This window comes from Cucumis sativus, chromosome 5, assembly GCF_000004075.3.
Source record: "Cucumis sativus cultivar 9930 chromosome 5, Cucumber_9930_V3, whole genome shotgun sequence".
NCBI classification, from domain to species: Eukaryota; Viridiplantae; Streptophyta; class Magnoliopsida; order Cucurbitales; family Cucurbitaceae; genus Cucumis; species Cucumis sativus.
The window spans coordinates 22350087-22364717 of NC_026659.2; the positions used below are offsets into that span (position 1 = coordinate 22350087).

The following is a 14631-nucleotide window of genomic DNA, read 5'->3' on the forward strand; positions in this document are numbered from 1 at the left end:
ACCTCAAATTTAGAAAATTTTCATTTTAAAAATAATACATAGATAGCATATTTGAATTACCTTTGATGTCCCAATCCCAGTAGTTGTTTTTTCAATTATGGATCTTTTCATGAAATCTAATTTAACAACACCAATAAACAAAATTTCTCAGAAGTTGTTCTGAGAGAATTTTCAAACTTTAAAGGATGTTAAATTCAAACTTTATTTTAAATTCGTCATATTTTTATTCATCTTTTTCTCTCTCTCTCTCTTTATTATATTATTTCTACGATTCAAATTAAAATCATTTATTATGCCTTAAATATCTCTCAACTCTTCTTCACAGCTTTCTTTTGGATAAATTGTAAACCTGGAAGAAACAAATTATGTGCTCATACTCAAATATAATATTTATTTGGCAAACAAAAATATTATAAAAGATTTTAAACTATTAGAGTATCTTTTGCATATTTCACAACAATATTTGTAATCTCTCATGTTTTAACAAATAAAAAAGTGAATGTCATTGTATTGCATGAAAGTGGTTCACAAATATGGAAAGAGACAACCTAACCTCTAATTTTAAGTTTGATCAATATTTATAATTTATAATCAATTGTGTTAGGTTCATTTTCATCGTTCTAATTTACTATATCACTTGAGTTACGTTCATTTTGATCCTTCTAATTTACTATTCATTAATTATAATCATAAGAGTTATATGTGTTTTAATCAATTGTGCAAGTTGAATCTTTCAACATTTCAAGAAGGGTTATAATGCAATCTTTGAACTTTTTGAAAGTGTCCACTTTAGGCTTGCATCTCTCTTATCTTAAAACTTTTAATTTTATACTTAATAAACTTTTTTATCCATTTTAAAATCTTTAAAATTAATTTAACTATTAGATACGAAAATGAATTTGAAATCTAATGAACACCAAACTTCCACTTTTTAATGATCCATGATAAATAATTCAAATACCTATCAAACACAATAAAAAATCTACTAGATTCAAAATTGAGAGTTTAGGTTTAAAATTGAAAGTTAAAAAGACCTACTAAATACTTTTAAAAGTTCATGAAATGGAGAAGCTTATGAAACTATAATTTTTAAAATTGAAGGATCTATTAAATACAACTTAAAAAACTTGTAATTTAATCTTCTTTTGAAGTGTGATTAGTTGAGAAAAGGGCCAGAGTGGCAGCCAGAATAGACTATTTACAAACAGCTTGTTAATATTGATTAATGTAATGTACAAAAAAGAGAGAAGAAAAAACCAAGACAAACCCCCCCAACTATGTTTGGCTCAAGATTCGTCAGGCTTTGGCTCCAGAATTACTGGAATTTTCTCCATGTGATCACCACGTAGTACCTCCACAGTTACCTATATCATCAAACAAATTGTTACTTATCATCATACCCTGTTCTGCTATACCGCAGATTCATGCAAATATTTCCTTTTCTTAGCATCACCACTACATACAACTTTTAGGGTTAACAACTTAGCACACACTAACATGTTCAAAGAATTGTAAATATAACAAAATCTACAAGTAATAAACTCTATTGTTGATAGAACTCTTGTTGGTAATAGAGATGGATCTAAAGTTTGCTATACAATATCTACAAATGCTTTGAAAATGTGTTACCTCGGTTAATATTTTGAGTTTAAATGTTATATTTGTAATCGGAACTTGTTTATTGAATGCTTAAAAGTTTAAGAGTTAAAATACGGTTTTTGAAAGTTTGAGGATCAAAATAAAACAAAGCAGGGAGTTAATGAACAAAATAGGATTAAAACTTCGTTCTTCTTTGTCCCAAGTAAAAAAAGGCCGATTCAAAGGTTTTGTGGCTGTGTAATGTCACTCAAAGCCACATGCTATGCTACTGTTCAGCATTATGAGGCAATATATATGATGGCAATGGGATTTTATCACATGGGATCTGGCTGTCTTTTTCATAACTCAAAGTTTTGAAGAATATTCATTAGTTCAAGTGGATAGAGCCATTTAATAATTCCCACTGATGCATAAATGCGGATTATAATATTTAGTGAAATGAATTTTGAAAAGGCACATGATCGATGATGCTACATGAAAAGATATTTCAACTTTTAAGATACTATACAATAAGAAACTTCAAAACTATAGGAAGAAACACCCCATAGATAATTCTATAAGAAAGAAAGGTTGATAAAATATTTACTTTTACCCGGTATGAAAATCGGGTTTTAAAATGTAAAAATTAAATTATATTAACTTGGCACGTTTGTAAGTGATTTTCAACATGACAAAAATGATTTTGACTACTTCAAAATCTCCAAACATGTCTTAAATCCTTCTTAGTTCTTTGAAAAAAAAATGACTACGTGACACAGAGAATTCAATGGCACACAATGGCAAACAGTGCGTGGATCCAACAGATTCAATCAAACCAGCCTATTTACTAACTTTATTATGGATCCACTCAAGCATGAACCAAAGTTTTAAATTACTTCCCAACATCTTAAAATAAAAGCAGTATGATGCCTTTCTTCAAAAGTTAAAAAGTTCAAACAAGCTGAAGTAAAAAGATCAAACAGGGAAATGAAGGCTACCTTATCACCAACTTTACATTGGTCAAGAATTCTATACAAATCGCTTCCATTTGTGACCTTTTTCCCATTCACTGATGTTATTATGTCTCCCAATATAAGTCTACCATAAGCATCGCGCTTAGTCGGTAGCAGGCCCTGCATAATGTCAAGCGATTAGATCTTCTTGAACTGAAGTATTAAGGTTGGGGGACGTTCATAAGTTCTTGTACACATAATGGAATATTGAAACCTATAGGAATATAAGAATATGAATGCAGATAGGAAAAGAGAGGAAATGAGTACAGCTTTCCCAGCAGGACCATTAGCAGGAGCATCTAAGACAAGCACTCCGCTTACACCCAACTGTTCGACAGACTGATCGGGAGCAAACTTGATTCCTAAAATTGGTCTTGTCACCTTCCCAAATCGCACCAACTGATCAACAATACCACTCACCTAAATTGACAGAATGTTAATGGATCATGTACTTCAAATATCAAACTAAGGGAACTTCAATTTGTTAATTATATGTCATGTGTACTAACTGTGTCAACAGGAATTGAAAATCCAACACCAGAGGAGGCCCCAGATGGAGAATATATTGCCGTATTAATTCCAATAAGGTTCCCCGAACTATCAAGAAGTGGCCCTCCACTGTTTCCTGGATTAATGGCAGCATCCGTCTGTATGACATCTTGAATTGGCCTACCAGTAGCCGCAGAACTAATTTCTCTCCGAAGGCCACTGTCAAGGGCAAGTTGAATGTTTAGTATTACAGTTTCAAATAGAGTGAGCATGATAGACCGCAAAACCAAGATGACCGACCAAGTTGGTCGGTCAGAGGGAGTAAGAGAGGCAATTCAGTGAGAATGTTGGATTTCCAAAAAATTTCGAAATTTTCTGGAAACCCAACTATTGTCTGCTGGTCGATCCATTGATGATCACCCCTAGTTTCAAAGCCTATGAATACAGGTTTCGACGGCAACCAAATAGTAAAAATATAACATGTCTCATAAGGATAAACCCATTTGCATTTGAAGGATCATGAAGAAAATAAACAATTTTAGGAAAAGTAAAAAGGAGACAGATATATAAACAGAATTATTTCAACTCTAAAACAAACATCATCTTCGTGATTATTGTTAATTGAAATTACAATCTCTAATAATTTTTTGGGGGCTCAATTATAGTATAAGATTAACATACTAAATTAAAATGTAAATTTCTAAAGAATTTGTAAGGAATATAATCCATTAAAACTTGTGGGTTTCATACCTGATTACACCAGTTGTAAGAGTATGATCCAGTCCAAACTGCACGGACGAAAATTACTATATTTTTAGTTCATCAAATTGGGAAATGTACAAGATAACAAATGAAGAGACTGGCTTCAGGGAAAATGAAAAAAGGGGTGATCATCTCCCAACTAAGACTATGGTTGGTTTAACATTTCAAAAATTTTATTTTAAAACTAAGACATTTTAGAAAAAATAGAAGTGTTTAACAACCACTCAAAATAGCTTTTGAAATAGTTGTCTTTATAAAAAAAAGATTTACGTACAAAAATTTTAAAACAATTTTTTTCCTAGTTAATCTAAACAATGAGTTCATTCCCCCGATTGATTTTGTAGATAAAACTATAGCATATAAGGATTGTCCATTTAACGCAAAATTAATCTGGGGTTTTCCTCTTTTGAAAACATTTTAAGAGATTATCCTCTTTCCAGAGATCGCTTCATCCTAGATTTTTCATTTTTGTTTTAAGAAATCAACAGCATGAACTTTGATATAAAAGATGAATGGATATGATAATGTGCACATACACCCAGGGAAAAAGGGCAATGAATAGAAAAACTTACAGGGTTTCCAATAGCAAACACCTTTTGACCAACAAGCAAATCTGCTGATATACCAACAGGTATAGGTCTTAGTTTGTCTTTAGGTGCATCGATACTCAAGACAGCAACATCCTTGTCTTGGTCAAATCCAACAACTTTCGCATCGAAAGTAGTTTGGTCAGCTAGAGTGACTCTGTACATAACTAAAACCAGATTAAATGCGAATAATAAGGAGCCACTGCTAAGTCTTAAGTCTAATGTCAATCCAATTCTAGCTCATTGTAAGTATAAAAGAACTTGATAGTACCTTCTTTTGCATTTTGCTGAGGCTAAAAGAGTTTTAGAAAACACTCTAGTTGATTTGGGAAAAACATAAAACTTGAGAAAGCCTAATTTACTCATAAAACTCCAAATTTCCCTCAAAACAAACATCGAAACTCCACTTGGCTAACCACCACCGGCTGACTTCAAGGTCAATATATGGCATCAAAATAAAAAATAAAAAAAGCCTCCAAAGAAATGGGTTTGAACAATGGTGACTTACTTACGACTTAACATCCTATGAGTTTCTCGACAACCAAATATAGTAGGGCCAAGCAATTGTCCTATGAATATGAGAATATCCAAGAAGCGAACAAGCTAACTCCAACACTCACAGAAGAAAGAAAAAGCCAATTTGTCTTTATGGGGAATCGACAACCATGGTTTTCTGGACTAATTAGCTAATTGTCAATCCAAACATTGAAGACAGTCTTAGGCCAAGAAATTTGGAGTAGAGTTCTTGAAAGTGTTCCAAAATTTCCCCTTTGACCTCAAGGGAAGGTGGAAAATTTAAAATTTCTGCATTTTAAAAACAAATATATTTACTGATAATGCCCTGATATCTCCTTCCTGATAATTCACATAGCAAAAAAAGTATGGCTGTGTGAATTACCACATAACCAAGACAAATAATTCATATTTGTTTTGGTCGAAAATATTTACTGATAATTCCAGAGGTTATTATAAAAGAAAATCACATAGCCAAAAATATGATACAGTTCTGCCTATGTGGCTGCACATATCTGAAAATATAAAGCCTAAAAACATTTTCTGAGGGCCATTTGCGACATGGTGGTTCTACAATTAAGTGCTTCGATGATGCTTCAATGGGTATGAACAGGCTATACATACTAGAAGTAATAACACAGCATTACATGGATAAAGCCCCCAAGGTAATGAACATACAAATCAATACAAGCTGAGGAAGGTCCAAATACTAAAATGACAAATAAATTAACTCTTAGTCTAAACAAAATTAAACCCAAAAACTGCAAACCACGGAAAAGGGTTCATAACTAACCTGAGATCAGATGCACCACGAATAACATGATAATTGGTGACAATATGACCATCCTTATCCCACACAAATCCAGAACCGGACCCCTGTGGTACCTCCAGCACGTCTAAAGTAAAAGCATCCTGCCTAAAATTTACATAAAATCATTGGTTGGCCATATTGCGTACTATGGGGCAAACATAATAAGCATCTCTTTAGAAATTCCTCTACTTGTTTCGATAGTTTAATGAATTTGGTTCTATCTACTGCGTTGTACTGGTGCAATACCAGGCACACTCTCAAGAGTTTCACTCTTTCTTAGTTTCTGATCGGAAATCATTAGTGGTGCCTAGGGTCTCCGCTAAGGCGCTAACATCATTCTTTCAATGAAATATTTCTTATATTGAGAAAAAAAAGAAAAAACTGTAATCAGAAGTCAGCTCCAAAAGGGTATAATAATACAATTACCTAACAGCAAGATTCGTGATATAAACAACAGAAGGAGTATTCTCCTGAAAAAGACGAACTGTAGCGAGCTCATCCGTCTGCAACTTCCTCGGCGTAGTGACAACAAAAGCAACCGCCGGATCAACATCTGTTACAAAAAGAGCAAAGGACAAGAGCACCGAAGTGGAGAAAACAAGAAGCGATTCGCAAATTGAAGCAAAGGGGTTGGAGGGAACGGGGAGTTTTGGAAGAATTGAAGGAGAAAATTGAGAGTGTTTCTTATTGTGGTGAAGAAGAGAGAAGATGGGGTATCTAAAATGGCGGGTGGGATTGGAAAAATTGTGAAAAGAAATGGACTTTGAGAGAAAAAAGGAAGTGGGTGGTCTTTTAGGAGGACGAGAAAGTGAAGAAGGCAGCAGAGAAAATGCAGCAGCAGCAGCCATTTGTTTTGGGTTTGTTGGACAGTTGCTGAAAATTGAATCGATGAATGAAATCCAATTTCAACCAGTTTCTTCTGTTTATGATAATACTAATTTTTGTAATAAATTTTGGTTTATTAATATCCACTATGGTTCTTCTTCTTCTTCTTCTTCTTCTTAACTTTACTGTGTTATTGGTGGACATGACAGGTATTTCTCATGTCTTTTATATGGTCTCTATAAAAGTCTTTTTTTCTTTATTATGTTTTATATTTCACATATAATTATTAAACAAGTCAATGGATTATTATATATATAAAGACTTGATCTATTTGCATCCTTTTTGCTTGAAAAGTGTGTTTATTTCTGTTGTTCCAATAGAAAATGAATATAAAAATTTAAAAATATAGCATAGGATTTGAAAAAAGTGGGCCATGTTGAAGAAAGAAAATTTCCATCTAAGGCCACAAGTTTCTAGTTGAGTAAACATCTCGTTGTTATGCAAAACTTATCCAGAGGCCTTTATTTTATAACGTATTGCATTAGAATTAGTCAGGTTTATTGGTAGCTTTTACACGACAATTATACCTCCCATGGTCTTCCCACTTTTCTAATAGTTTGTTGTGTCTTTCAGTGAAAAAGATGTAGATCGAGGTAGGAAAGGTCATCACGTTAAAGGCCTATATATGAGGTCTCTTGTTCAGTTCAAAAGGTTAAGAAGTAAAATAATAGTAAAAGTTCAGTTCAAAAGGTTGTGGTTTAGATAAGGGGTCTCTTGTTTAAAATTATAATAATAATATTAAATAAAATAATAATAAATAACACTTGAATAAATATAATTCAAAACGAGATTTTGAAGAAATGAAATCATTCAATTGTCGACGCTCTTAGACAATAGATCTCTTCTGCCTCACTATTCAACTAGGTCTTACAATCTTTAGTTCTAGAAATAATAATTAAATATATAACATTTGTTTTTCAATTCCTATTAACGACAATATCATCTTTTTTTTACTAATAAATTCTACAAGCTAGATTTGAATCTTGTTATACATGCAAAGTTTTTTTTGGCATTGTGCTAGGTTGAGGATTGCAATATTTGTAACTATCCCTTCAACTAACATCAAGCATGTATTATTGGACTCGATATTAGAGGTTTGATCCCCTACCTACAAAAAAGAAATTATAAGTTAATTCTCCATCATCTGACTAAGGGAAAGGAAAAACAACTCTACGGGGGTTCCCTATTAAACTAGCACCATAGCCAACATTACAAAAGCTTCATCATCTGTTCTTCAGGATAAAAAGCAACCTTTGCTTCTGTTTCATCAGGTTAAAAATTGACCGGAAAACAAAGCTCACAAAATTTTGTTTAAAGGTCTTAATTCCTTCGGTATGCCATCGAAATTTCCAGCATTTATATCTGACTGCAGCATCGGTCTCTTCCCAATTTTCCAAACCATACCCTCGGCCAAGTGCTCCTTGCTCGGTGTAAGCATCACAAAGTTCGGATCAGCTCTTTGATAACTGCAAAACATTGAAGTCAATCCATAGTTAGTCTAAGACTCATCTACTCGAACGATCCAAAACTCGAGGCAACCCAAGATGTCATGTCTAAACTAGAAAGCTTTACACTAAAACATGTACAACAACAATAGAGGATCATCATAATAGTGGAGAAATTATTTATTATATGTGGAAAAGTATAGAATATGAAGGAGAAATAAGGCTTTTATACAACCTGGCTTCTCTAAGGTTTTCAACACGGATGCCAAACCCATATGAAGTTCTTCCAACAATACGATCCCTGACAGCTGCATGACAGTCCGGGTAATTATTTAAAACTTGTAAGATAATTTATAATTATGATTCATTGTAGCATATAAAGGCTCCAGAGAAATACGCAATTACACAGGTTTCCTTCTTGTTAGCTTTAGTTCTTTTCTTTTAAGTATCCTTTTATGCATTTTAAAAGTTTACCTCATGGTAATTATTATTTCCCATGAGTTTATAAGGCCCCTAGGTTGTATTTGAACTATTTTTTTTCATTCAATAGAAGATTGTGATCAAATCAAATTACTCTCCAAAAACTGGAGTGGAAGTGTCCTTACCAAAAAGATTGCAAATTTTAGAGCCCAGTTCCACGGATTCTAATCCTGGATCTAATTCCCCGTGTCCTTATTAGGAATCAACTCCGTAGAAAGTTGAAAGCCCCGGAATGTCATTAAATCGTGTAGTTCATGCTAGAGAAAATCTAGGTATTACTAAAACTAGTAGATACTTGGTTACATGTCTGAAGTTTCAATCAATTTTGGGTTGGTTGGTTGTATCAGAGAACTAGAATGTTGAGATTGGTTAAAAACTTAAAGTTATGTTACAAAAGCTTAATCTGGCATTTATCATGGTGTGTAAAGTAGCACATGAAACACTGTTAATACTTTTAATAAGATACCACACAGATGACCTTATAGTCTCTACAAATATATCCGTAAAGATACCTGAGATGCTGAAAGTAAATGAAGGTTTCCACCACGACTTGAATGCCATAGCAAGTGAGGAGCTAAGAGGACCCACCTTCCCCTGTTGAAGGTAAAATATAATTGTAGGACTAGGTATTCCACGATTTAAATATATAAATAAGAAAAAGATACAAAGCTTGTCATACCTTCAGTAAGAAATTTTTGTTGGCTTGCCATGACGCTGCTATTTGGAAAGTGGAATCAGGAATATTATTTGCTGCTTGGACATCATCAACTCTAACACAATATTAGATTATAATTTTATAAGAACAATTAACAATTCCATTTGGTCCTGCTCCAACTTATTACCCAAGAATATATATACCTCATCTGCGACTGCAACTCAAAGCCAAAGTCGATGTAATTTGTGATTCCAACAATTTCATTTTCTTCAAGGGGGTTCTTCACCTAATTGATTAAAGCAGCTGAAATATTGTAAGTCTTGAAGTAGAAGAAGGATGGATTCTCAAGCGAACAGGTGCAAGGAAAATATAAGGGTAATTGGTAGATAAAATCCCAATAGAAAGGATATATATATACACGTACAACTGAGAAATGGTAAGGACAAAACATGATCATGGCCGACCAAATGCAGATTCAGGGAATACATATGTTGATCTCTCAAAATTGTCACATATCAACATCTAGAAAGCTTAAAATCTATAGTTCCTTAGGACAGTCATGAGACAAGTTACTTTTACCCTACTAATGACAGTGTCACAATACTACTTTAAGAAAATATAGAAATTATTTAGGTCCAGCATATGTAGCTTCAATTTGCTATTGGTAATAGTCAGTTGCCCGATTATTTAGAAGAGATACTGGATGTTTAATGTTTTTGGATGAAGGAATAAGTTTGACCCTCTAAAATTTTCCTAGTAGTAGACAAAGAGCAACTGCTTAATACGCCATCTGCATGTTGACTAAATTTTACAAAATAGCAAAGACAAAGGTGTGCAGGAATGTGAGAAAAGAGTCATACCCTCCGTTGAACCACCACATGTTGATAGAATGAGGCAATGAACTGCAAAACGGAATCAGCAAAAAAACTTATTAGTTATTGTCATTAATAAATTGAAACATGACATTTTCAGAGCCACTCACGAACTGTTTTAACGAATATTAAGGGTTTCTGGAGCTTTGGAAAATATAGAGTTCTATAAAAGGCTATGAATTGAACAGAAAATTCAATACATTTTTTCTTGGATAAGAAACAATAATTTTCTTCCAACATATATGAAAGATACACAAATAGGGCAAAAAGAAAAACTTCTCCCCAAAATCCAAAGAGCTCAAAGTAATGTTCAAAGAAGAGATATAAAAGACACAACAACAACAGTTATTTGGCAAGAGCACACCATTGAGAAGTTAGAGAGCTAGATCCACATCCCTTACCAGTGCTTGCTTTCCCACAAAACATCTACTATTTCACCCCAATAAAATTTCCCAGATAGAGCTAATCCTCCTTTTAAATTTGTGACCAAAGAGTAACTGCTCCAATGGGTACTATGGATGAAACAAAACCAAAGAATCTTCATGGATGAGGATTATCCCTCTGATACAATCATTTGCCCTCCCTATTTTTTGGAGTAAAATCGTTAAGCTTTTTGCTTCATATTCATATGCTATCTTTCTCAACAACTGGGATAGCTTATTATAATTCCATGCATTGTATAACTATATCCTTTCTGTAAATTCCATACATCATTTAAATTGTTTCTTAATTTTTTTTTTAATTTAAAAAAAGTAAAAAGTAACTGCCCCAATTTCTCCAGTAAGCTATCCCTCCGTGAACTCTGGCAAAAAGATTTAGTTCCATTGCAAAAGATAAATATAGATACAATTGTTTTTGGATAAAACATTCACTATTCTTAATTAATAAAAATTTCAAATATCGAAGCACTACTTTTGGTAGGAAATATGTAGAATGATAAAACCCATTTAGATTAATTTATGGACTATTCCATTATCTTATAAGCTCACATGGGTAAGATGTCTATTCCATTATTCTAGATAATTCGAGATAAATCAAACTATATGCAAATTTGAGAGAGAACATTTCTTTTCACCCAAACACCAACAATTTGGTGTCCATGCCCAAATCCAACATAAATATGGTAGATCTTACAAACCAAATAACAAACACATCTTACAAACCAAATAACGAACTCTTAAAGTCAAAAGAATAGTGGCACACACAATCATTAATTTAATTTACACATAAACAAACCTGTGAATTTTTTGCAAGTTCAAGACCAAAATTGAAAGATGGGCTCAAAGGGCTCCCCGAACCCACATCATAGCCAATTGCACAGCTCCAATTCATTAAATTCTTTAATGAGGCACCATCTTTAATCCCATCTAAAAGAAACAAAAACAACAAGATCAATTATTTAACAAGTTCAACAATTAAAATAAATTTTTTGACAGATATTAAAAATGAAAAATAAGAACTATTTGATTACTCTTGGGAAAAAGATTATCTAATGGTTCTTGGAGACTTAGATGCCAGGGAAAACATAAGTTGGTCCTTAATCATAAAGTTAGTGAATTTCAGTCAAGAAGCTCAAAAAGGAAATGTTGTTGATATTGTGGGAGTGAACCAAAAGATTTCCTAATTGTATATAAAATCTTTCCATTCTGAGTCTAAAAATAGGGAAGGGAGACAAGGAAAACTAGAGGAAACCCAGAAAAAACTGAACTATATTATACACTAATTTAAAACAAACTAGGGGGCACCACAGAGAATTTTGTAATCCTTAGTTTTACATGAAATATCTTTGAATTCTAAAAAGCTATAGAGGGAAACTAGAGGACAAGTTTAGAATCTAATTACTTCATATGAATACTCTTTTAGATTACGACCCAAACCACCCCCAATCCACCCTGATCTCGGTTGAGGAACCTTAACAAACAGACGGGTAAATTTCGTGTATATTTAACACTTATGGTATTTTATGAAGAATTTCATTGCTTGAAGATTTCGATGCTAGCCTGGTTCATATATAGTTCATATTCTGTCATCTTCTTGGTGAAATATATCTAGGTAGTAGCCATGAAGTCTCTTCTTCCAAGGCTGTTCAACTACAATATCTTATTCAAATTCCCTAAACTTTCAGTTTCAGCATTTAATGATGTTTCACTAATAGAAGCTCTACACGTGAAATGACTATCTCGCCAGTTTTCTCTCAAAACGTGAAAAAAATAAGTTGAGGTCCTTGTGTGGTCAAGGCATACTTTTCAAGAAATTGGATTCAGAAAAAAATCTTGAGCCTTGGAAGATAATTGGGGAATAAGTAGGATTGTGGGACAATATCATTTTTTCAGTTTCTCTTGGTGCATACTCATTCTAGTTCTTTTTGCTTCTACAATCCTCTTTTTATTTACACCAACTGGAGTAGAAGATATCAAATTTAGTGACAAGAAACTAACATTTGTAAATGGGTTATTGCAAAGTATTACTTACACTGTGGCTCATACTGCACTCCAGTAGTTAGCCTCCCAATCTTGCTGACAAGCCACGCACTCTTCGGGAGCTCATCTTTTGCTGTAAAGCAATGAAGCATTATGATGACAACACAGCGGTCTCTGAATCATTACTAGAAATTTGGAAAGTCAAAAAACAATGACTGACATCAATGAAATTCCAAAAAAATTTAATTTGAAACTAATGAGCCCTGAACACATGTAACCATAAAAAATTTACATATTTGATATTTTAAAATGGAAGACTTAATATGAAATAGAAGATAAGTGATGTTATGGTTGGGATTTGAGAGATAACTGACACATATTATCGAACCATACACCAACACCAACATGCTTATCAGAAGGTAACTCATTAATTACAGGAGAAAGGCATAAGTGTGACTCCAGCTGACAAATTCCTCGAGCCATATCTGAGTCCCATAAGACCAAAGTCCTCAGAAGATAATCTGCAGATAGTGAACCATAACCGTTTCAAAATATGCCTTGAAGTTTTCAACCAAATAACTCTAGGCACATTTTGTGTCCTAAAAAATTTGTACAAGGTCAATAAGTGCATGTATTGTATATAGGTGTCAGTGTGTTGCAAACCTTTTCTTCTGTAGGAGTGGGAAAATACCAAAGGCTCCAAACCCATATTTGGGATAATATGCACATGACCTCATTTGTAAAACCCTGAAGCCATAAGCCAGCATATAAAAATCACTACAGCCAACGAGCATGGATACATCAATGAACCAAGAATAAAATTAACTTGAAGGAGTGTATCTCTTACGGATCAGAGTTGGACACGTAAAGGTCCACAAACGTATGTGGATCATCAATGTCACTGCCCAACAAAAAAGTCTTTTCATCTCAAAATGGAATCATTAAGGCCCCGTTTGACAACTATTTTGTTTTTGTTTTTTGTTTTTGAAAATTGAGCTTATAGACACTACTTCCACCTCCAACTTTAATCCTTTGTTATCTACATTCTACCAATGGTTTGAAAAACCAAACCAAATTTTGAAAACTTAAAAAGAAAAAGCTTTTATAAGGTTGCTTTTGTTTTTTGAATTAGACTACGAATTCCATCATTGTACTTAACAAAGATGCAAATGATTGTAAGCGTGGAGAGGAAATAGACTTCATTTTCAAAAACTAAAAAACTAAAAACGAAATGCTGATCAAACAAGGCCTAAGAGTTTAGAGGCTTCTGTCAGTTCAATACTATAGCCAGCATTAAAATAATACCTTTGCCATCGAAACAATGCATTCCCTACAATCTTATCCTCAGGCTTATGATCAAGAGGACCTGATACCTAAACAGGTTAAGCAGAAAACCACGATCCTTTGCAAAAATACACGTATACCCAATGCAATAGTAAATAATGATTTTCTAAAAAATGACATTGATAAGAAATAGATTCAAAGGGAGGGGATACAGTCGCAACCAAATCCACGTGCGGGTCATCAATGGGCTTTAGCATGATCACCGTACTAAAATGCCTAGCCTCATCAAAATAGTCATCGAAAAGACATTTTAAAGCAAGTTTCCCGAACAACAGATTATAAGAAGACTCCAACATCCTGCATTGCAGTTTGCAAAACATAAATACTAAAAATCCTCAAAAATCAACAACACTAAGCACTACCAGGCACTGTAAACATGCATATACGCCATAACCCATATTCCTCCTAATCATATAAACTGGAGAAGATGTGTATATATATATATACCTGGTACGAGCAGCAAGAGGAGGGTAGTCGAAGAGTGGGGGAACGAGAACCATTGGAGGTGGAGGTTCCTTGTTGAGCCAATTTCCCATGGCTACTGGGTGTGATTGAGGAAGAGAGGGGAATTGGTGAGTAGATTGAAGCGAAGAGAAATTAGGTTGAATGATGATGATGATGAAGAGGAAGAGGAAGAGGAAGACGGAGACGGTTAGGGAACGCGAAAGATATGAAATGGAGACCGCGCATTTCTCTCGATGAAGAAGAAACTTTCAAAAAGCTTTGAAGCATACAGCAATTTCTACTGATGTGTCGCTTTCTGCCCAAACCATTGTG

The 14631-nt window shown here is 33.7% G+C and overlaps 2 protein-coding genes across 2 annotated transcripts; both read right to left on the bottom strand.

Moving 5' to 3' along the window:
- Positions 1–1072: 1072 nt before the first annotated feature.
- On the bottom strand, positions 1073–6758 carry LOC101205345 (protease Do-like 1, chloroplastic). Its single transcript, XM_004142756.3, has 8 exons — positions 6180–6758; positions 5736–5858; positions 4415–4586; positions 3831–3868; positions 3101–3299; positions 2859–3011; positions 2577–2711; positions 1073–1364 (listed from the first exon to the last, which is right to left on the bottom strand). Exons 1-8 carry the CDS (start codon positions 6599–6601, stop codon positions 1287–1289), a joined length of 1320 nt encoding a protein of 439 aa, XP_004142804.1. The 5' UTR covers positions 6602–6758; the 3' UTR covers positions 1073–1286.
- Positions 6759–7647: 889 nt separating this feature from the next.
- LOC101205581 lies at positions 7648–14631 on the bottom strand. The gene is made up of 14 exons (XM_004142757.3): positions 14302–14631; positions 14007–14151; positions 13816–13883; positions 13358–13411; positions 13174–13257; positions 12946–13031; positions 12563–12643; positions 11327–11457; positions 10079–10120; positions 9422–9504; positions 9243–9333; positions 9076–9157; positions 8319–8391; positions 7648–8104 (listed from the first exon to the last, which is right to left on the bottom strand). Exons 1-14 carry the CDS (start codon positions 14388–14390, stop codon positions 7936–7938), a joined length of 1278 nt encoding a protein of 425 aa, XP_004142805.1. The 5' UTR covers positions 14391–14631; the 3' UTR covers positions 7648–7935.